Source organism: Haematobia irritans, chromosome 4 (assembly GCF_050003625.1).
Source record: "Haematobia irritans isolate KBUSLIRL chromosome 4, ASM5000362v1, whole genome shotgun sequence".
NCBI classification, from domain to species: domain Eukaryota; kingdom Metazoa; phylum Arthropoda; class Insecta; order Diptera; family Muscidae; genus Haematobia; species Haematobia irritans.
This window is the reverse complement of record NC_134400.1, coordinates 606736-631008: the sequence shown is the minus strand read 5'-3', so window position 1 is coordinate 631008 and position 24273 is coordinate 606736. Positions and strand designations below refer to the sequence as shown.

At 35.1% G+C, this 24273-nt stretch overlaps 2 protein-coding genes and 1 long non-coding RNA gene across 6 annotated transcripts in view; 2 read left to right on the top strand and 1 right to left on the bottom strand.

Annotated features, from left to right (window-relative positions):
• The first annotated feature begins 2184 nt into the window (after positions 1 to 2184).
• Positions 2185 to 2655, top strand: LOC142233328 (uncharacterized). The gene is made up of 2 exons (XR_012721386.1): positions 2185 to 2274; positions 2350 to 2655. It is a non-coding gene; the product is annotated as an uncharacterized LOC142233328 (long non-coding RNA).
• Positions 2656 to 3799: 1144 nt separating this feature from the next.
• On the top strand, positions 3800 to 5016 carry Cpr78E (Cuticular protein 78E). The gene is made up of 2 exons (XM_075304228.1): positions 3800 to 4259; positions 4342 to 5016. The coding sequence occupies exons 1-2, from the start codon at positions 4251 to 4253 to the stop codon at positions 4819 to 4821; spliced, it is 489 nt and encodes a 162-aa protein (XP_075160343.1). The 5' UTR covers positions 3800 to 4250; the 3' UTR covers positions 4822 to 5016.
• LOC142233322 (ankyrin repeat and BTB/POZ domain-containing protein 2) overlaps positions 4858 to 24273 on the bottom strand; it is a 62339-nt gene continuing 42923 nt past the window's right edge. For 3 of the 4 annotated variants that reach the window (XM_075304219.1, XM_075304221.1, XM_075304220.1), the window contains 5 exons: positions 18987 to 19491; positions 6279 to 9301; positions 5855 to 6218; positions 5456 to 5780; positions 4858 to 5384 (listed from right to left, as the gene is read on the bottom strand). In XM_075304219.1, the coding sequence (XP_075160334.1) occupies positions 5112 to 5384; positions 5456 to 5780; positions 5855 to 6218; positions 6279 to 9301; positions 18987 to 19465 (4464 nt within the window). In that variant the 5' untranslated portion in view covers positions 19466 to 19491 and the 3' untranslated portion in view covers positions 4858 to 5111. Of the gene's footprint in view, positions 5385 to 5455; positions 5781 to 5854; positions 6219 to 6278; positions 9302 to 11013; positions 12380 to 18986; positions 19492 to 24273 lie in introns of those variants that run through there. The other variant, XM_075304218.1, reaches the window with a different exon arrangement.

The window sequence follows — 24273 nt, the reverse complement described above, 5'->3', positions numbered from 1 at the left end:
GAAAATACCATTCTCTACTAAATTATATACAAGAAAATTTAGGACTTAATGGAAATTGTTAAATAGGATTTATTCGTATTTCGTGGTTTTCATAGTAATGAAATGTTAGAGACTTTGAATAGCATTTACTCATCTTCAACTCTGAAGAAAAATATATGAAGTATGGACCAGCGAAGCATTAACATTCTAAGCATTTTGTTTTTAATTTTCTATTGCCTGTGGAAATTGATTTCGTATTAGCTTTCATTTTTTTTTGTGGTATATTTAAGGTAAATAAAATTATTTTGTAATGGAAAACATTTCCAAAAATACCGAAAAATATATTGCCAGGGCAAGATAAATTACATTGATTAACATCTTTCACTTTTTCCTGTTTATGTAATAAAACCTTTTGAAAACGGGTGTCACAAACGTTGTTCCTTTGTTAAAGTATTTTTTATTTCTTCGTAAAGTTCAAATTTTTATTACTCCCGATATAAAAACTGTTTTCTAAAACCACATCAGACTTCGTTTATATTAAGCGCTGTTCTTCCCTGTACACAGAAAAAAAGTGTCTTGTAAATTTAAGGACCATTTTAACTTTCACATAGTTCAGCAAATTTACTGTAAAATAGTTCATTTTTCGTAACCACAACGAAAATTAACTTAGCTAAAGGAAAACTTACAAAAATTCAGTAAATGTTTTTTAGTTCACTAACTACGAAATGGGAAGGATTTTTCCTTAAATAAATTTCCAACACAGTAGTTAATGCATCGTTGATTCTATTATAAAAATACATGGGCAATATAAAAATCTTACTACGAAATGTGGACAATTTACTAAGAAAAAATTTTGTATGGAAAAAAATTTTTTTAGTAAAATTTAACTTAACGACATTACCGATTCGTACGATGGCTACCTACAGATTATTTCCCTTTTTATTATATGTTGGAGTGTTTTTACTCACATTGAAAATTTTAGAAAAAGTAGAATAAAGAGTAGTTAATATAATCCTTGACGGGTGTATATAATTTTTTAGAGATTCCTCATAGATTTGGTATATATTTTACCTTAACTTATAGATAGAATTCCAACTAATCAATAAATGTGCTACTGGAAAATGTGAGTGCATCATGTGAGGGAGTTTTTAGAGACATTTTGTGTATATCTCGTATGATTGCTTGTGTTTGTTATTGCGTCATTTATGCTGTTGTTGGTTGTTTTGATTCTAGAGACAATGGAATGTTCCTTGTGTGTTGTTGGTATTTTTTGTGGTGAGAGTTGTTTTCTTGCAATAGCGAGATCAGAAAGTGATCGTGTGTGTGTGGAGTTGTTTTTCTTTACGGCAGGTATGTTTCCTTTATGACTATTTGTGTCTGTGAGTTTTATTGTTGCATTCAGTTATGTTGATGCTTTTATGAAGTGCACACGTGGATTTAATTTTGCAAAATTGTACGTGCGGTATTGGTGTTTATTAATGAAAATACATTTATTCGGAACATTTTAGAAACTGAGAAGTGAATGATGTGATGTTAGAGTAACCAAAAACGCTTTTTATTGATAAAAAAACAAATAACAGATTAAGGAACTGTATATTTCTGTTAATAGTTTAAAATTAGTGCGGATTTTTAATTGATTTACATAAAAAATATACAACATGAGTGGTAATAGGATGATCTATATTTGTTATACATCTGGATCACAGGTTGGAGATGCAACCATTTTTTTTTAATCTATATTTTTTATGTTACAGCAATTCCTACAGGTGAGTACTAAATTCGAATTTAGCCACTAAAATTAAAAATAAATCACTAAGAAAAGTATAAAATTATACGTCTTCGATACAAATTTAAATATAACTTGATGGAAAATAGCCCAAACCAAGTTTTTTATAAAGATTATTTTTTTTATAATGGATTATTAAAGAAAACTTATCATGAAAATTGCGATTTTAGCCTCTAAACTCGAACTTAATATACACCTTAAATACTAAATGCTATACTGACAAGTGGAAATTATGTCTAATTTTATAATATTTTTTATTTCAAATATATTCTGAGAATAATTTCAAAAACGTCCCATTAGTCCATGGATATGATTCCAATAATGTACCTACTGGATGGATTTTTCAATGTGGTAAGTTTTTCTATAAACGGTATTTTGTCCGTTTTTAATAAAACCAAAATTTCAATTTATTAAAAATAATTATTTTCACTTGCAGGTAGACAGGTTTTACTGTTTAATGCTAATTAAGCTGATATCCTTATTGGATTTAGGAAATACTCTTGAAAACCGTAAGTTAAAAATCAATATGAACGATAGAATTTGATAATATTTTTCTTATATTTTGTATAACTTTGCAATTTCAGATGCTTATAAGACAAATCCGCCCAACAAAAGATAGCCAAAATCGATGAAATTGGACAATTCAATTGAATATAGCAACTTATGCCACATATATCTTTCATATGGATAGAAAACATGGAAATTTAAATTAATTAGTTTAGTCTTAATAACGTAGAATATTACTCTTTTGAAGAAGCAATTACTAACTACCGACAAGTAATTGCATCCAACGTTCTAATAAAAATATTTCCTTTATTGTATATCATAACCCATAGTTTTGTGTAATATAATAATAATTTTTTGAAATAAAATACTGGTGGTAATAGAAAGTTGACTTGTTTTGTACGAAAAATTTCTTAGTTGTGTACAGGCTTGTTGCACCTTTGATTCCTCAATTTCTCTAGTTTTTTGAAAATTATACCGACAAACAGTTTATTTCAAACCAATTTCTTAATACAGGTTTCTCAAAAAATTGTTAATTTTTCCGGATAGCAGGAATATTTTGAATTTGTTTAACTATATTCTTCCCACAGCATAGTAATAATGAACTAAAATACGATGCAATACATGAACTAATTTATAAGAAAATCATGAACTTATCTAGATGAAAAAAATCTTTGGCGCCAAATCATGGTCATTCTTACTATGGGTTAGTTCATTTTTCATAAAAAATAGTAAACTTTTTTTTCGGTGTAGAACGAATGGCTTTACGCCGCAAATATGATATATATTGATGTCGTAAAAATGTAATATAGTACTATGCAATACCACTTGCCCTAAATTTACTGTTTCCAAATTGCACAAAAGCTATATGGCCCAGTGGATAGTGTGTTGGTCCATGGTTTTATTCCCTATTCGGAAAAGGGTAAAATTTAGTAAAAATGTATGAAATCTGATATTTGTTTCGACATTCTTTCGATCGCAGAAAAGAAAGTGGCTTAATCTAAATAAATCATGTGGAAGTGGAAAAACACACGGAAGATTATTAGTAAGACAATTATGAAAAAAAAAGATTTTTGACGTAGTCTTTACATAATTGATTTTACATCGCGTAAAAACAAAATTCCAACTTCGTTCGTTGGCTTAAAATTTTGTTTTAGAGGAAAAGATTTTTTACGTGTGGCCACCACTGTACATCTACATGTCTGATGTATTGACACAATAGAAGCAAATATATTTAAATATACAAAGGAAATTAGGCGTTATTAGGAACTATGTTTAGATTACTATGGAATGAAATAATAGTCCAAAAATAAAATACAAATGTGTAAACAATCCATTGAACAAATGGTACAAAACATTCTGGAAGCAATTCTTTCATTACAATCACCAGTATGGAATGTTGTTCCGCTGCTAGGATCACTCTAAAATTAGCCCTACGCCAAATGAAAAAGAAACAATGTACGCAACGTAAAATGGATACTCGTATTTCCATTGAAAGAATTCAAATGAAATTGTAAAACTTGATTCTTACACATAGTTAGGTCGGCCATCACAATGAAAAGACTACAAAGAGGATGATAAAGACTTCCAGTTAACATTAAATATCCAATTGATTGCATTCAAATGTGCCGATCGGCAATTAATCGCTACGTGGGACACATATTACGACGTTATCAGGTTCAAAATCTATTGAAGTTATCCAGGTCGATGACTAACTTAGTTGTTTTTGAATTCACCTAATTTAAATTGCAACACAAAATTTCACGGGATGGGTTAGCGGGTGGAATAAGGAGTATTGCAAACCAGTATGTCATCTTTTTATGTGATTTTTTGTTTTGCTGTAAGATAATAAAGAAAACACTCTTTGTATTTATTCACAAATAAAAACATGTATAAAATTGGTGCATTGCCCATCCAAATCATCATTTTTTACTAGAGGGTTACTGTAAGCAGTTCGACAGCGTCTCGGAAAGTATTGATCATGAAGTATGTAAGTATTCACTATTATTAGAGGGTGAGAAGGGTTTACAATGCAATATTGGATTATTAACATTTACTTACTCTCCATTTAGCTTTGTTTGGTTCTATTAGTGGGTGCAGCCTTTAGTGCTCCCGCGAATGAAGTTGCTAAAAATCCTGGCAATGAAGTTGTTGTGAAAAAGTTATCTTCATCTACAACAGAAACTCCCAAAATGGTGGAAATTGTTGAATCAGGATCCGAACATAATATGGATGGTTCCTATAGTTTCCATTACCGTGGAGCTGATGGTACCTTTCGAGAGGAAACTGCAGTGTTGAAAAATCCAGGCACAGACGATCAATATCTGGAAGTTACAGGTGCTTACTCCTTCCTTGATGCAGATGGAAAAGAAGTTGTTGTCCACTATAAGGCCGACAATCATGGATTTGTACCTGTTGGCAATAATATTCCTGAGGAAATTTCAAAGTCTGCAAAAGCCAATAGCGAGCTACCGGCCATGGATGACAACTCGGACGAAGAAATTAAAACCACTGCTACCAAAGTCAAGAAGACAAGACCAATTGAAGTATGATAACAACCAGCAAATCCCAATGAATCCAACACAATGTTTAATTTAAATAAATAAAGGAATGGTTATATTATTGGTAGAAGTGTATGGAGTAATAATACAAAGTGTCTTTACATTAGATTTTAAATACAGATTCTGATGATAAGATACACAATAAAGATTTACAGGATACAGATACTAACTACGTACAAACACACATATGTATATGGTTGAGAATGTCTAAAACTAAATAACTAAAACTGTTCAACAGAGTCTCGTAGGAAGATCAAGGGGTTTCGAAGAATTTCTATTGTTCACTTGGAAGAGTTTGTGGCTGACGCAGCGGCTGCTGATGATGAAGTCACAGTGGGTGTACTTAATTGCTGGCGAAAGCTACAAGGACCCATTGATTTGCGCTCCTTGATGCGTTGCTGTAGAGCCTGCAACAGACCACTTAGAACATCATGATTGGGAATCTTTTTCGCAAAAAGCAATCGCTTAACGGAATCATCGTAGGTTAGCAAAGCAACCATATTTTGCAATAGAAAGCCCTGGCAAAACTCCAACAGTTTGTTGGCATTATAAACCTTAGGTGGAAAAGAGAGGAGTCGATGAACAATAAATTGGACTGAGGAGAGATATTAGGATGCGTTATTACCTTGGCATGAATGTACATGGCAACCACATTGTCTATGTCTATCATTTCCGAACATCTAGACTCGGTGTATCGCAAAAGACCCTCCAACTGAAAGAAACTTGCTGCAGCCATCAATTCCAATACATCAGTCTTGGAGACATCGAGATTAGTGCCCCCTCCGCTGTATAAATACTGCATAACCAATTGGAATATGTGGTAGCGAATGTCGTTTATTTGAACCGTAGGTGTGGAACTATCACTCAGTTTCGAACTGAGCATGCTCTGGAATCGCGGCGAGGCTGTGACCAGTACAATTTTGTGGCCATAGAAGATCTTACCCTCTACTCTGTTTTTAGGAAATAAATGAATGAAGTGGTTATCAAATAAAGATAAGATGATGGTGAGAAGCCCATAGCTTACCTAAATATGACATCACTCAACTCAGGATTGTTGACAAATTTCGGGTCGATTCGCGAAGTGTTGATTGGTTGGGAGGCGGACTCTTTGATAGGCTTGATCTGTTGCCAGCCATAGCAAGTGGCAAATATGTCTGCCAGAAGAAGTGTGGTGCCCTCATTTTTACTATAACGAAATATATTGAAGAGCAGGGGCAAGCATTCGCTGACAAATTGCACGCTGTAATCATCTGGACAAACTTGAAGAAAATCTTGGAGAAGCTGGTCAATAACTCCTTCTAGACGCAATTCATGTGCAGCAGCCAAAGCATGCATCCAGCAATGAAGTGTCCATGGAACCCCCAGAGTTCTCAGTTCGATGGTTATATCTGAAATCATAACGTACGTAACGTACAAAGTGACTAAAGCATATTCGGTGTTATATCTACCCAAATGATTGTTTTCGGCACTGTGATACATGGCTTCCTGGAGACTTTTTATTTGAGTTTTACTCAGAGTCGTAGCTATTTCGTTACTGGTCAAACGGTCAGCAACTGTGCCCGACCTTGCATTCGAACAATCTCCCTCGGCCAACATTTCCTCTAAGGACAGTACGTCTTTTGATCCCTGGGAAATTGGTGTGGAAAGAAGTTTCCGCAGCACTGAGCGTTGACCATGCGCTGCTGCCACGGATATTGCACAATAACACCCCCGTTGAGCTGAACCAGCAAAACTCATTGAGTCCTTTTGTTGCGTGGAGAGGAAGGCATTGGCTCCATGAAGTAACAACAGGGAAACTACCTCAACATTGCCAGAGCCACAGGCGACTTGTAACGGTGTAAGGGTATGTTTGTCCTCGCTTTGCCTTGCACCACCTTCGACTTTGCCCCCGCGTTCTAGAAGTACACGCAGGGCCGCATAATTGCCCCGACTAGCTGCAAACGTTACAGCAGTCCAATGCTGTGTGTCAGGATGAATTGCTGGGTAATTAATATTTCCTGTTGCTGGCACCTCAATGTTGGGTTCACAACCAGCATCCAACAGAGCTTTTATTACCACGTCATCATTCCTAATGCTTGCAATCATCAAGGCCGTCATTCCAGCATGGTTGAGAGTGTCATAGCGGGTTGTAGGTGGCAATAAATTTGAAGCTTGGGCCAAAAGTTCTGCTCGTCCGGTCAGCATCAGCTTGAACGCCAGAGTGATGGTCGCACGTTTACCCAATTCGGTGGTGTCTTCGCTGATACTGGAAGATAAAGCGGTTGTGTTGGTTAGGAGGGGAAAATGGGTTTTCTTAGTTGGTAACTCTTCGTCGCTACACACGGGGCGCATTGGACAATCTACACCGGGCAACAGCAAGCGCGCTGCTTGCATAATATCATCTTTGTCAATCATACCCGCATTACGGTACTCAGCGTGAGCCGAAGCAACTCTCAACCATTCCACCAATGGCGGCAATACTACATAGGCTCTTTCGTAACAGAGTTCTTGAACGTTCTGAGTACTGTTGGTATTGTTTTTGTTGTTGCTGCCGGCAACTCCTGTTACTTGTTGCAGTCCACCACTGAACTCGCCGTGCTCTAGTTGCGAACAACGCATGAAATAGAACAGTGCAGATAGAGCAGGACTTGATATAGCGCAATGCTGGAACTTTTGCTGAGCTCTTAAGGCCAACTCCTTTAGCTCCGTGACGCTACCCACACATGTAGTCAGAAGACATGGTTCCAATGATGTACTGTTGCTGCCGGCCGAAGAACCACTTTTATGTGTTCCCGTACTCAGCGATGATTGGCTGGCCCATCGGGGCATTGTAAGTGCTCCAGACGCTATGCGCCCAGCATTAAGATGAGCAAATGGTTGAAGTAGTCCCCACATATCTCCCGATACAGATATAGTTTGCTCAAGGGCTGCAGCTGTCAGTTGCTGGTTAGTGTCGGCAGGAAAGCATTGCAGGAGGATTTCTTCCAGGAGGTTTTCTATGCCCGCGCATAGATAGACGGCAGCATATTCGTGAATAAATTTTCCCAATCTCGAGTCCGTCATCCAACGGTGAAATCTTCCCACAGACAATTGTATGCCAGCTCGACAAGATTTACTTTGCTTGAGGGCACTGTCGCCGGGAACGGCAAACATTGCTGCAGCACGGAGACAAGCCTTGATGCAAGAATCGGCTAAAATCGGACATAGAACAATCTTAAAGGCCCCAGCAACTTCTTGTTTAGAGCACATGCCCAGATTTGATGAGAGCCGTTGTATTTCGCGGGCTATACGCACAAGCGCTCTTTGTAGAAGATACCCTAGGCGTGACAATGCATCTGGTGATATCCGCTCCGCATATTCCTTGCATCGCCCATCACGTAATACTTTAATAATACAGTGCTGACTCCAGGGAGGATGCTGCAACTCCACCAATCGGTTATGAGAATCCACCCAAACAAACTCATCTGCAATGGTGACATTAGTATTAACAGTCTCGACAGAAGCATAGCGGCCCAAACGCCGGGCGGGCTCAGAACTTTCGGAGCCGGCACTAATGCTGCTATAGGTACTGGTGCTGGTTTGAGATCTCATCGTCAGTTGTTGTATTGCAATTTTAATGTCTTCCAGTCCATTTCCACTCCAAGGTGCTTTTGCAGGAGTTGCCCTGTGACGCGTCCGAGAATGATTGGTGGTGGTTCGAGAGCGAGTACTACGATTTGTGACGCCGGAAGCAAGGCGATCTTCTGGCAAAGGACCCAAGACCACACCACCAGGTGAGGAACTGCCGTGGCCTCCCGTATCCGACATGCTGGCATGGCCGGACGAACGATTCTCGTCTGAAGAGCTATGACACTCTTTTACACGCTCCAAAGCCCTGAACTCATGGTGATGGGTACGTGTCGAATGGTTTCCTTTTGATAAATTATTTGGACTTTGTTGAAAACTTCCATCAATTGGAATACCTACGCCGGCCCCAAGGAAATCTACACTACTTCTTTCAGAACACTTTGCTGTTGTGCTTGCAGCACTAGGTTGTTGGCACAGGCTCCCACTCAACATGGGAGGTTGTGATCTCACTGGTGTACTTTGCACCGTGAGTCGGGCCGGGCCGGAAATAGCTCTTTGTGGGCCCCCATTGCATACTTCAAGACCATTCTGAAAGCCTGACGAAGTATTAAATTTATTTGGGCTAGAATTTTCGGCGAATGTTGTGTTGTGCGTCAACACATTCAAAGGCGTGGAAGTGACCACGCTATGGCCTCCTACATTGGCAACTGGTCGCTGTGCCACTTCCTTGGGTATACGAGGAGCTGGGGTTGCCACTGCCGGACTATGTATGCGTCCGGAATTTGTGGAGCTATTATGTAACCCGTTGGCATTTAATTCACCTCCATTTCCACTAGGCGTCGACATAGTTGGTAATCCTGCTGTATACGAAAATGGGACATTGGATCGTTGAGTACATATATCGGGGCGTACATTTCCAATTGGTCTGAAAATAATTGTGATTCCATATTAGACTCCAACTTACCCTTAATATTTAAACAAGCAAATCTTAGCGGCTACCTCCCACCCACCACCTCACCACCCGTCATTTATGATCATCAAAGAACAATTAGTTCACTGCCGCTTCAAGCAGAATGCGCAGGGCATAAGCACCAAACTGTCTTTAGAAACAAAACGGACTGCGACTGCTTTCATAGTCGACCAACAAAAGCCTTCATACCAATGCTTTTCGTCCGCATTACCATATGAATAAAACTCTGTTAAATTCATTTACCGTTCAGACTCTTGAAATGATAACAGCAAAATAAGAACATGCCCATTCAACGAACGATATGATTAAAGATCTACTCTTGGTACGAACATTGACATATATGTTCCCAGAATTGTTCAGATTATTAGACCTCGAGTGAAATGTTTCGTGATAAATGGAAAATACGGTTGATTTTTGGATTACACTGCATTTAACCTTTGAGAATAATTTGTCAACATACATGAAAAATATGGCATCTAACCCATAGGAATGAAACAAATGCCACCAGTATTGTGTGATTTTAATGGAAGTCACAGAATTCATCTTCTAGTCGTTAAGCATATTTCATTTTATGATTTGTCTGTCCGTTCTTTATTATTACTACGCCATTCAATTTTTGTATTTTGATACGAATAGATTGCTTGACGAATGCTAGATGTGTAACGGCATCATGTAATTCTTTAAAAAAAATCATTAAGTGACTCTCATCTTTTACATGCAACAATGACCCTTTTGGCCGCTATGGAGCGCTGGTAATAGCAATAGCCGTTGATATATATGGGATGTATTCCACAATAAATAGCAACGGCATAGGCTTAGGGAACTATAACAAGCGGTTCATTATAATACGATATGAACGAACATCGCAGTAACAAATAATGGAAGCAACCGTACATATCACATTTATTCCTTGATCATAACAAACTCTTGCATATGCCACCTTTTGGTCATAAGAAAAAATGTAAATATTTCTAAACTAATGATGATCAAGTTTATGCAAACGTTTTCCGTATAAATCATATATTCTATAAATCATAAGATTCTATTGTCTCTATTTTAATGATTTTGGAACAAATCCAACCCAAATACACAATATCTACCTTTAAAAACGCAATTGAATTTTAAGTCAACGGCAAGATTGGATGAGAAGAGGAAATTACGTCATGCCTTAAACAAAGCTTTTAATTTAAATTCTTGAAAATACGTCCTCTTAAAAAATCATCAAACCCAATCACCATTTACCATAATAAAAAAATTATTTCAGGATTATTAAAATCAAGTTGCACATGGTTCGACAAAATTTTCTTCTCTGCACTAATATTTTACACGTCCAATTGCATTCTATATTAACCCTTTGGTGCCCAATGGAGTCTTTAGGCATAATTTACATATATTCCTCTATCTTATTTTGTATTGAATTACATATTTTGGCCAACGTTCTGTAACTAAATAACTAGGACGATCAGGACTTCTGTTTTGTTTTCTCATTTTTATTAGTAAATAGTTACGACTGTTCCTTATATACGGACATGAAAAGGCTACAAAATAGTACCCGTAATCTTTACGCTTATGAAATGTTTTTTTTTTTCACTTTGTAAAAAAGAATCATCAATCATCAATGTTTTTCCAAGACATATCCCAGATTTTTTTATTTTTGATTTTATTACCGTGCTCTCCATCCTTGAACGAAACTCCAATCGCCCACGCCAACTGTGACATCATCAACATCACTACTGGTTCTAATACAATCAACTTCGACCTCCTCCCCTTCGCTATCATCATCTCCTTCATCGTCATCATCACAATTCTCTGTTGTAGGTTCATCCCTATCTGTTGGCTTTCCCACACGAGCATGTGATGGCTTCGACACTCTTTCAACCAGAGCACTGGCCTGCTGGTAGTTGCCTTCAATTTTAATATTAATTACACCATTCTGCACACTTTCAATGTAAGGTGGTAACTCATCGCCAATGGATGTGGTCTCATTCTGTGCATTCTGATCCGCGGTATTGTGTTCTACTGGTGTCAGTGAGACGGCCTCCTCGGCACTGCCAATTTTAGAACGGTATGCCAATGAGTCGCCAAAGTAGATAACAACCTTGTGATTGGGTTTAGGTGGTGTTGGCGGTTTGTGGTCTTTGATAATGCTGCTATACGACGACTGTGGTGAGGGAGGGGCTTGCGTCACAGGTGTAGGTGAAGGAGTCTGGGTTTGGCGTTGGCAAAAGTCATATGTGTGGCCCATTTCACGCTGTTGACACATTTCACTGCACTTCAATGATTGCGGTTGAAAAGTTTTAATGGAATTTGAAACACGTCGTCGTAGAATGAAGTTCTCATTAAGACGCCCGAATATCGATGAGGTAGGTGGTCGAGGTGCTGGTCTCTTACCATTTTTTGAAGGTTTATAGCCCCGTAACTCCCGACACAAACTACAGTTACAATCTTTGGAACAATACATTTTCTTGGGTTGTCTTCAGTGCGAAATTTCAATATTCAAATATGGTGCTGCCAAACGAGATGGAGAGCCACGTGCACACACATCGCTTTCTATATTCTCATTCACATTTCCGTAATTGTTTAATCTATCGCACGAGCCAAGTACCATATTTGCTATACGTTACCCATGGACATATTGATGGGCTATTGGATACCCGCTAGCGTTATTGCAACTACAGTTGGATTTGTTTTTGAAAAGTACTTGAGTTTTATTTCATATTACGTTCCATTCATTAATTTCGATTATTACAAAACACTTCCTGTGGCCACACTTCACTAGCAGCCGTTCCACGACGAAACTGAAACCGAGAGAAACCTACAGCGAATACATGGAACATCACAAGAATATTTTGCCTATTTTGTTTCGTATGTATGTGTTTTTTTCTGACGCGTCTAACTGAGATTCATACGCTACGAGTGTTTGTGCAATTAGCACGGAACATTTTCCGCTTGAGTCGAAAATGAAAAATCGGGCACAGACTTTATCGTTCGGATGATAGATTTTCCTTCTCTTTGTACGCGGACAACCGTTCGTGAGCGATAGTAAAGTGAAACTGAAACTTTACTGCGGCTTGCATGGGCTCAGCTCCATTGAGTACGTTAATGTTAGCTGTTTGAAGTTTAATTCTACTCCATAGCTCAGCTGCCACAGCTGGGCCTTCGTTTATTGCCTAGCAAAAAAGACAACTGTTGCTGCGGCGTAGCGACTGCGTATCATATTAGGTTTTCCAAATGCTTCAATACCATGCGATGTGAAGTCGAGTAGTCTTCAACCTTAGTTTTTATTTCGTAAACAAAAAAACAATAGCGAGAGTAAAGACTGCAAATGCAAATTAGATGTACAATAGCATGGCTCCTACGAATATGATATGAATATTGAACACTATGTGGATCCTTCTTCGAGAGTAAAATACGAACCCAAAGAGATTCCATTTAATAGTCATCCATCATACACACGTAGATTCTGGCAATTTGGTTTTAGAAGTAAAAAATATCTTACACCTTATAAAGTTGAACTATTCTCAACTAAATTCGGACAAATTCTGCCATGAATTTGGAGAAATAAAGATGAGGCAGGTCAACCCAAGTTCTTAAATATAAGCAAGTGCGGAATAGCATTACTTACTAGTATTGCCCTTTTCAAATGCTCCTGTTGAAAGGGCAGTATTCGACTACAACTGCAGAAGATTTAGAAAAGTTGGATTTTTTTTACCATAACGGTGAAATATTTACTGAGTTCTATGTTTGTTTATTTTTCTACGTTATAAACCAAATTATTTTTAATTTTTAATTAATTTGATTTGAAACATTTATACGTTGTATTATTTTGTTTTACCTGTTTTTTTAAATTTATATACTTGTTGTATTGCATTTTTGTTGAATTTTCAAAATGTATCGCTAGAGGATTTTTTCACAAAATTTCGAAATCCTTTTTGTACCTAATTAGATGCCTACATTTTTTTTTGGTATTTTTGAAAAAAAAATTAAACAATTTGGGGGTTCTTCTTAAGATTTGGGGATAAGGTTCACAAATCACCTGACATCACTGGAATATGGTGACTTTCATCTTTCAGAAATACTTCCGGAGAAATACTGTTTCTGAAAATTGAGTTTAAACTATTGTTTAAACGCTGCTGCTATATCTATAAGCCAAATTAATTTCAATTCGAAATATTTTCTCATCAGATATCAATTAACAAAGACCCCACCTTATGTTTTATTGAGCGTTTACCTAGAGGCTGTTAGAAAATCTAAGACGTATCATTTTTCTAAGTAGCCATCACAGAAAATCAATCACAATTGCCCACCAATAGACATATTTACTTATGACTCCCGTTTGTCTTCTATGCATATCCAATAGGGATTAGACCCCAAAAATAAGGTCGTTATAGAAACAACAGAAGGCAGAAAGTTCCATATATAACTGTTATTAAAAAGCCCTATGATTTGATATACGACAACTCTCCTTTTGAAAATTCATTGGTAGCTATATACCATCTGGAATCCATTCAGATACGAAAGGCATGCATTGTTTCCCACATTTCCGAGGGCAAGAGAACCGAATGAATCTAAAGCACGCAATCACTCAGTCTTTGATAATCTAGAAATAACAGCGATGGACAAAATGAAATCTAAAGTTTTAGAAAAACGGAATTCATACAAACAATTTAATCTCAAAGAGAAAATGTGGAAAACTATACGAAGAAACGAGTACATATTTCTAAGAACCGTTAAAAATTACATTGATAAAAATGAAACCAATTTAGTCTTAATCTCGAGTTTCGTGCTCCTAGAAATGTCGTTGATTCTTGTAACACCATCCTCCGTTCGGTATCTCATATCTTAGTGATGACCATTCCATCTGTACAATTTTTGTAATACAAGCGACCATTGAAATGTAGTCGGAGAGGGAGATTCCACAAGGAGTAGTTGTCCTTGCTCTTCTAAGAAAACGAAAGGATAAAGGTGGCGACTTACGCTAATGATGTGGCGGTATAATTTTCTCATACTCACCAGATAGCTGGAGAATAAGCGACAGAGAATCGAAAGTAACAATATACTTTCGATCATATGGTAACATTTCCGTTTCACTGATAAAACATGCTCAGGGTAAAAAAATGTTTTATGCTCATTATAAACATGTGCCCGATCATATTATTTTGGTCTTCCAATGTGGTCACCATAATCATTTTCCTTCTCTGTGTATTGCACTTCGTTTTAAGATTCGAAATCAAACTAAATCATAACAAGTTTGCTCCCAAAGAAAAAATACTCACCTCCAGAAAGAAATTATTGGCAACCAATTTTCTCCATCTTTGTAGATTATTTACTTGATACACCCGAATTTATGACAAGCATTGCAACGATTGTCTCTAATCTTTTTTATTTTCTTTTAAAGAAAGTTTTATTTTTTTGTTAATCGAAATCTTCGTTGGTCCTAAACTTTGTTCCCTTGAAAAGAAACCTCTTCTTTCAGTGTTCATACACCTCATAGAGAATTTCAAACAAAAGACTTAAGACACAAACACCTGTCGAGATACATTTGAATCATAATGTAACGATCAACCGTTCCAACTTCCACATAGCTTTGATTGATTTCATTCAACAATACATCCACAGAGAACGAAGAAAACTATATTCGAATTCATTATTCTCGAGCAAAACAAAAATAAGGAAAAATCTTAATTTGATGCACACTTTCTTTTTGCCCATAGAAATGACGAGTGTGATTATGAGGCTCACTTCTTTTCATTTAATATTTTTTCCTGTATTTGCGGCCAATTATGGAACGAAATGATGCTAATTAATTTATTATACAACCAAGGCAGGGCAGTAAGTGTGTACCTGCTCCGCAGCCAATACGAGTTACAGCCCAAAGCAATTACTCCAGGCCCCTGGTTGGAAACAAACATAGCCAAGTACAGGAAAACAAATATGATTGCAATTAAATGGAAAAAGTATCATAGCATGGTCGTTTTTGTTTTATTTTTGGTGAGAATCAACATCGTAATGTTTTCAACATAAAAATACAAGCACTTTTTCTTTGTGTTTAGAAATTTTAATGTAATATTTGCGTGAAAAGTCGCAAACTCCAACAATGAAGGAAAAGAAAAGTGACGATAGTAACAAAATGAATTTGTGTGGTAAATAACTCTACAAGGTGGCTATTCAGGGCCTGTGGGAGGGGAGTATGTAAACATCTGGATTAGTTGTTGTATCTTCATAATTCGTGTGGGAGGTGTGAGTGACGGGTGGTTGGCATGGGAGTAGATGAATTGCACAAGCACTATGGAAAGTGTAAGTAAAACAGGCGTCGTTGGGTGGCAATTTATATAATTACCTTCATAAGTACTTCCGAAATGAAAATCAAAAAAAAAAAAATATCTCGCAATGAATTCCAAGACAAATTTTTTATAGTGGTAGTGTCTGTGGACGTAGGAAATAATTGAGCCACGAGTAGCAAAGGTAATGGGATGCCTTGAAAACTCAGGTTGAACTTGCAGTGCAATGGGAATATGAACTTGCGCTCAAAATGCACATCTGAATCAAACAATGGAATAAATATGTGATCGTTAAATGACAACTCCCACACTTTCTCGCCAGCTTCAAAACTTTTGCATGAAAAACCTCTGGTATGTATGCTCATGTACTAAATCATCTCCAAATAATAGCCCGTATGAAAATCATTCATTTGTACATGGTGTACATTAGGTCACATTGAAAAATCCAAATTTACGAGTCATTCAACAGTGTATTCAAGTCTACTCTAGGTGTTGTAATTAAGAGATAAACTTTCAAATAATTTTACACATTTTTGAAATATAATCTTTCGATATTTTTGAGAATTATTGGAAAAACAGACTTTTAAATTATTGAGAACATGCCTTTTAGCATATGTCGCTTTTAGTTTCTTATGAGTTCTGTGAACTGTACTTCTTTGGGTATATCAAAAGTAACTGAAACCAAGTAAGGAAAGTCTAAAGTCGGGCGGGGCCGACTATATTATACCCTGCACTACTTTGTTGATCTAAATTTTCGATACCATATCACATCCGTCAAATGTGTTGGGGGCTATATATAAAGGTTTGTCCCATCTGGACAGAATTTGATAGATTTGTACAAAAAATATAGACTCAAAATTTAAGTCGGCTAATGCACTAGTATATGTATATATATATATATATATATATATATATATATATATATATATATATATATATATATATATATATATATATATATATATATATATATATATATATATATATATATATATATATATATATATATATATATATATATATATATATATATATATATATATATATATATATATATATATATATATATATATATATATATATATATATATATATATATATATATATATATATTTATATGTATCAAATTATGAGACAATAGAAAGAAGATGACAATTAAATTCAATTCTCACATCGAGATACAGCCATCAGATGACAGTGGTGGCGACAAAGATGAATCTCAAGATTATATTATAATTAAATGAAACTACCACATACCGACGTAAATTTCGCTCATTATATTTCATGGTTTATTGGCCTCGTCACTTAAATGTTGTATGCTTTTTAGCAAATACATGCAGAAAAGTATTTCCCTTTTCTCCGAAAATTAATAAAACCATTGGATTTGACAAAACACTTCTTTGTTTTAAAAAAACGGCGATATCAGACAGAAAAGTGTATTTGGTTTTGTGTGTGTGTTTTTTTAACAATCTTTTATTGGCAAATTAATATCTCCTATATATGTACGAGTATACCAATTTTTAAACAAATCTAATCAAGTACCAAGAATTTTTTCATCTAAACAATTGCATTTACTTTTTGAATTTGGTTGCCTATTCGTACGGAACAATTGGTGCATGGCAGCGTTACAGTGCACCACATATGCAAGTGTTAGTAAGTTTTCATTGGACAACATTTACGACAATTGTGGAATGGAAACAGTGACATTAGCCCCTCGTGTGTTGCACAACACATTCTTCGTTCATTTGCTACGAACAAAAGACTTAAGAAACAAACGCCAACAGTTACAATCATTTAAAATTTGGTTTATTCCAATAATAAAAAACAACATACAAAAAAATAATGAAATAATAAAACGAATTGATAAAAATCACCAAAAGTATAGCTTTCATACACGTGACCTTTAACAGTTCCGCCTTTTTGGGGCCATGTTCTAAATCGAACAACGCACCCGTCATAAGTGACATCTTTAAATCTTTAGACAAATGAACAAACATCCAACTAGCTGTAACGCTGACCAAAGGTCTTTATTATCTTCACAAAATAATCATGAATCATATAGAAAACATGACATAAAAAAAGAAACTATAAGGTAGACATAGAGTACCGAATGTCTTAAAGATGGATATCCAGTAAAACAATACTTGGCTTAGAAAACAATCTTGGTTGTTTGTTTTCTCAGTGGCTTTGTGCTACCGCTTTACCATATTTTATAGTCATAAATATACGTTTTTCTTGCCCAAGGGCATTGATGAAAATGTATTTTCACAAGTTATAGCAAGGCCCTTAGGAGGCTTTATACCAGTTTGTTTAGAAAATGTTATATCTGTTTTGAGAATTCATTCTTCAATAATTTTCTCTATTAGTTTTTACACTTATCAATTGCCCCATATGATGCACACCGGTCTCTTACAATATGGTAATGATCATTATGACTGTTTTGAAATAAATGTATATATAACTCCCTAAGGTATGCTTCGTGTTTTCTTCTGTATAAAAACTCATTAAATCTTAAAAAAGTGATGTATACTTCTCATTGTTTTAAATGATCGACTTAACCCATGTAAACCCAGTGAGCCCGATAAAGTGTTTTTTTTTTTCTTTTTTGGTATTGATATAGATACGCTCCATCATCCCATATTGCATCTACATGGTCCAATATGCCGATTTAGTTTTTTAACCCTATCGAAACCGTATTTTTATATTTTATGCATAAGACCGAGTTAGACTCAAAATTGGTAAAAAGGCCTATATGAATCTATCACATAACTATACTGTTTGGGCACCGTAAAAACTAACTTTTTATAAACTCTTAGCCTTAACAGATAAACTTCTCTGGGTCTTATACTAAAATTTCAAGTTCTTATTTCGATCATTATATTTTCCGCGCCAGTGTGATGATTGCCAATTGTATCGCATAGTTATAGATTTTACCCCGTTTCCCCATTCTGTGGAATGCTTTTTATCCAAACATTTTACCAGTAGTGTAAATGAACTGTTATACATCTTGTAGAAGGAATCATGTTCGTCAACCACAGGACACGATGACTGTGGAAGTAATTGGCCGAGTCGCTTCAACCATGGCATAATGTACTACCCTTTATGTATAAAACGGATCCACACCGATACAAATTTTTCGAACACTCTATAATAGTTTAAGGTGGGTATTAAGTTCGCATTATCGTGCTAAAATATAATTTGGATCATTCCTAATCATTTTATTACCAAATTTGCCAATCAAGTTGTCATATTGCTCTGTTTCTACAGATTTATTTTCGATTTTAGCGGCTAAACTCGAACTTAATACCCACTTTTATACAAAAAATATTGCGTTGGCATTAATAGATAAGCAATTTTACCTTCTTGGCTTCGGCCGAACAATCTCGTGGTTCGAATTAGTTATGCACAAAGGACTTAGGGCTGCTCCCGCCAGATGTTCAACGCCACCCAAACCTGGATCCCAACTATGATGTCCCGACATATCCGATGAATTGTCCAAGGCTGTTACAGGGGTAAGTGTGTCACTATGAGAGGCTTGCTGCTGCCGAGGATGGTTGTTCAGTACACAACTTCCACCATTACCAGAACATATTTTACCATTTGCTGCTATTGTATTTGTAACACCAGTTGTTGGATTGTTGGTGATGGCAGCAGTGGTAGTGCGGGCGGCAGGTAATGGGGCATGCAGTTGGCGAACATTGATCCTCGTAGAAAAACTACTGCTAGTAGCCACATTTGCTGAAGCTGTGCAATTTGCGGTGTGGGCTTTGGCAGCAAAATTATTTGATCTCGACTGGCCCTGTGCTGTAATAGGGCTCACGGCTTTATTTGAAACCATGGACAAGGAGGCATTTGTTAAATGAGCTGAAAAACAATGGAATAATAACGCCACATTAGTTCATAAGTAAACATGAAATCGTGAATATGACAGAAACAAAATCATATTTCAGCGTGCCAATAGCCATAATATCTGATGTGTCAAAATTGCTCTTCAACAAATTGGTTGGTTGTGGCCGAAATAATAGTTACACCCAGATTCCGAATTACTATACTATGAAGTGAAAAGACCTCTCAAACATAATACACTATTACAACATGCGTTCTCAAACTTATGATTGTTGAGATTTAGTTATTTTCTGTGAAGTAACCTAAATATTTTTTGCTTAAATAAGATAAATAAAACAATATTTTTCATTTAAATAATGTTCCCTAAAAAAATATTTGCATCATAAATGCTCATTATTGGCATTGACACTTCCCAGCAAAAACTAGGTAACCACATTTCATAACAATTTACATGACCAAGAGTAAAGCTGTCATTACACATTGCATTACATTGCGGTGAGTTATAATGACTAACTTGTAATGACAATAATAAATACTTCTCCGTAATTTTCGAATTGATATTCTCAAAATGTAATGCATTTGGCTGTTAATGACTTAATAAAATATAATAAATGATGGTACAATTTGGTATAATTATTCACATAATTGAGCATTTACTTAAAAAAAGAATAAGTTATTTAACGATAATTCTGAAGATTTTCCCGTTAAGGAAAATTCTTCACGAATATTTCATAATAATTGTGTTTTAAATTAATGACATTACCATATTATGTTTTAAGTAAATGCTTTATTATACCTCATTCACATTACACTTTCAAAATCGACTTCACTAGATTTCAACTGTCATTTGCCTTATAAAAAGGGATATATAAAATCGACTTTTAGTAGTTTTCGAACATAATGTGAATGTGCTATTAGGTATATTATAACGTAATTCACGAATCCAACACCCTTAAACAACAGCATTTATTTCTAATTTAAGTGTGAAATTAATTTGCGTGTAATCTTATTTAGATGATTTGTTAAATTTTTGTTTATTTCTACAATAGTCGTTTCTATTCATGCAATGTTCATATTACATCATTACTCGCCATATTTTGATCCATTGTAATCGGCTAGAGAAGTCAATATTTTCGAGATTTGGTTGTCTGAGACAATAAGTGGATATTTTGCAAACGTCGGTATATCTACGAATAAGTGATTACATATTAGGTGATTGTATGCTTTAAAAGCATTACTTATTCCATGACCAAAGGTATGCCTGGGGAGAAGTACTTTCCTCCTAGGACATGCGTACACAGAAAAAAAGTGTCTCGTAAATTTAAGAAGATTTTTACAATAATTTATTACAAGAATTTTCCAGTATTTTAGTTAATTTTTCGTATCCTCAACGAAAATTAACTACTCGAAAGGAAATTTTACAAATTCTAAGTAGCAATCGTTTAGTTAATGGCCTACAAAATACGATGGAAATTTCCTTAAAAAATTTCTTAACTGGTAGTTAAAAATTCGTTTGCCATGCTATAAAAATACTTGTGAAATGTAAAGTATTTTCTAAATAATAAGTGCAATTTTTAGTTCACGTGTAATTAAATTTATAGACATTTTCGTCAAAAATGGTAAATAACATTTCATGAAAATATTGCAAATTTTAAGTTAAAAGTTTCATCGTTCATAAACTGGTGTGCCTTTACGAATATTATTCTTAGAGTAAATTGTCAGTAGATGCGATTAACTAATGCATAGTACAGATATCTTTATCGGAATAGTGGAATGTGATTAATGTAAAGATGATGTTACTTGAGTTTTGTTGTGTATACATGTTGTTTTTATTTTTGTTCATTTAGTGGTTTGTGTGTGTGTTTGTTATTCGCGGATGTTTTATTTGGCTGGATGAGGTGTTGTTTTCAATAAAGGCACATGTGTTTTTGTTGTTGTAGGAATGTTTTGGCTTTGCTTGGTTTTGTTTGGCATGCTTCAGTTGTATAGTTGGCGTTGGCGTGGGCTGTTGCATCTTTTAAGCATGTATGCAACAAGGGAAAAGGGAATATAAAGACATGGAATAGTTTGGATTTTTGAGACATATATTGGTGTTTGTTTATTAAACCTTTTCAATGAAAGTTATTAATATTTTATCGGTAGTTTAGAAAAAAGTTATTAAGAATATTTAGGAAAATATGTTGAAATTGAAAGTGTATTGAAATTTTTATTATTCTATGTAAAATATTAATATTCAATTCCAGATGAATTTGGAAAATTTTTGTTATATCTCAGCGTATAGTTTATTCATAAATTGGTAAGTATTTTTTTAATATGACTATCTTTCAAAAAGAATATTTTTTATGTATATTATTATTTGTTAATTAATTTTTCTTTTTTTTTGGAAACCAGTTTAATGTTTTTCTTTGTTGTAAAAGCAATATCTAATTTCAGAGCAACTCCAGATGGATTCGAACAAATTTAAAAAATAGAGAATTGGTAAGTTTTCTTTTAAAAATTGGCTTTATTTCAACTAGAATATTTACGTTTTTGTGACCTTTTTATCATCAAAACTACAGGGTTTTAATACTTTATTTTAGTATTTCTTTAATCAAATTTTTTGGAAACCAATGTAATATTTTTAATGTAAAAACAAATATTTAATTTCAGAATAACCCTTAAAAATTTGGACAAATTTTTAGTACTCCTTTGCCTGTAATTTAATAGTGAATTGGTAAGGATTCTTTAACTTTCTTTTAACCCTGGACAGTCATCCTTATTTTTTGTACATTAACGTCATCCTTCGTCATTTTGACTACGGCTCATTTCAAGACGCTATAATTTTCATCGTGAGCGAACAAGTGAACCAAGTGAACCAAACAAAAATTCATAAAGCGGTCGAATTAGTATAACTTAAATTTACCATTTCCCAATCAATTTTTTACTGGGTTGTTATCCTGAATGGTCGAACGTATTCGCTGTTAACATACCATAAAATCTATTTCTAAAAATCCAAGTTATATGCACCACTTGGGCTTTTAATATTTCCCATTTTCCAGGAAATATTTTATAGAATCGAAAAGAACAAAAGCTAACTCGTTAGATTCCCGGTTGTATGCCATTTGTGGATTACAATTGTATGGTTGTCTAAACATAATTGGCTTTAGCGTTGTCATCAAGAGAAAATTGCAAAATATTTCCCCCACTTCTGGAAGCAAGCTACAGAGTGGGCGCCTTTAATTGTTCCATGATCCGACATAAAGTTTAGTAATTATGCCTTTTGTGTTGACGTTTTTCCATACCGAATATGAGTGAGGATAATTTCAAAACGAATTGTTGCGCCAGGCTTAGAGAAATAATAATTCATGAAGTACTACACTGAAAGAAGAGTTTTTTTAGGATCGAATTTAGGCAAACAAAGATTTCTATTTATGCTAAATATTTTTCTTTCAAACCAATTAAAAAGAGATAGAGACAATCGTTGTGGGGCTTGTCTTAAATTTTGGAATATTTGACTCTTAAAAAAAACTTTATAACAAATTGGAATTTCGTTGGTCTCAATTTCGATTCGTAAAAACATAAAAACAAAAACAATGTTTCAGACCAGCGGAATTCCCTTTAACTGTTAAAATCGTTGCCCTAACAAAAAATCCTATTTAGGTATACCCATGCCACATTTGTCATATACCATTAATACCCCTAACAATAGGGTACATGTTTTGCCTACAATATTGTTTCGGAGAAAACAATTTTTTTACGTGTAGTTCACATTTTTTACAGCTCATGACAATATTCTTTTCAGTTTTACTTTTTTCTATCACCATTAGATTGTTGCCACACAATTTTTAAATTGATCATTTGCGAAATGTGATCTCATAAATAATGCCACCTGTGGTGACTTGCATGCAAATCTAGTTCCCGATTACATACCTTTGAGGGATAATTTATGCATTTCTATAGCAGCATTTAAGACAAGTTGCAGCAGTAACCATTAGTGTGTAATTAATCGCAGAATCGATTTGCACTCACAACATTCTGACAGTTTGTCACTTGGCTTTTAAGTCAGCTAAACTTTGTTATACTTTATCGTGCCAAAACACACATATGCAAAGTAAGTCTAAAAAATATTGGCTTTCATTGATCTTGCCAAAAAGACAAGAGGAAATGTTGGTTCAAAACATGCGATGCCACGATTTGTCCATAATATAGGGGTCTCTTAATTACAGACTGCATACTGTCGATATGTATGTACTGTCTATGGAGGTGTATATGAAAATATGGGCGCATTCCATGTATCACTAATGTGTTTGTGTGTACATGTAGATATGCGTATGCATACCTACACCCTCAAAAGAATCGCTTCTCTAACATATGTTCCAAACATATTTTGCAGGAAGCACATATATTATTGGATACTGCGAAACATTAATATGTTTGTTTTATGTGAGCATATTATATGTTTGGAAGCATTTTGAGTCCAAAAATAGTATATGCTTGGAAGAATCCTCAAAGAAGATTGTGCTCATTCCCTCACATAATTTTCACTTCCACGAAATTTTTGAGTTCTTCGCATCTTTTTCTGTAATACAAATATGCTGTTTTTTTTTCAAATGTCTATTCTCTTGGTTCCGAATGTCTATTCTCTTTATTCCGAATACTCATTCTAATATTCAAATTAAATAATATTTAGACTTAAGCATATTAAATTGTTGGCCTTATCATGAAACAGTTTTCCGAAACAACATATAAGCGGTTTCACAGAAATTGCTCTCATTTCATTCTCGCTGTGTTATGTTGACATCTTTTTATTCAACCCTCCCG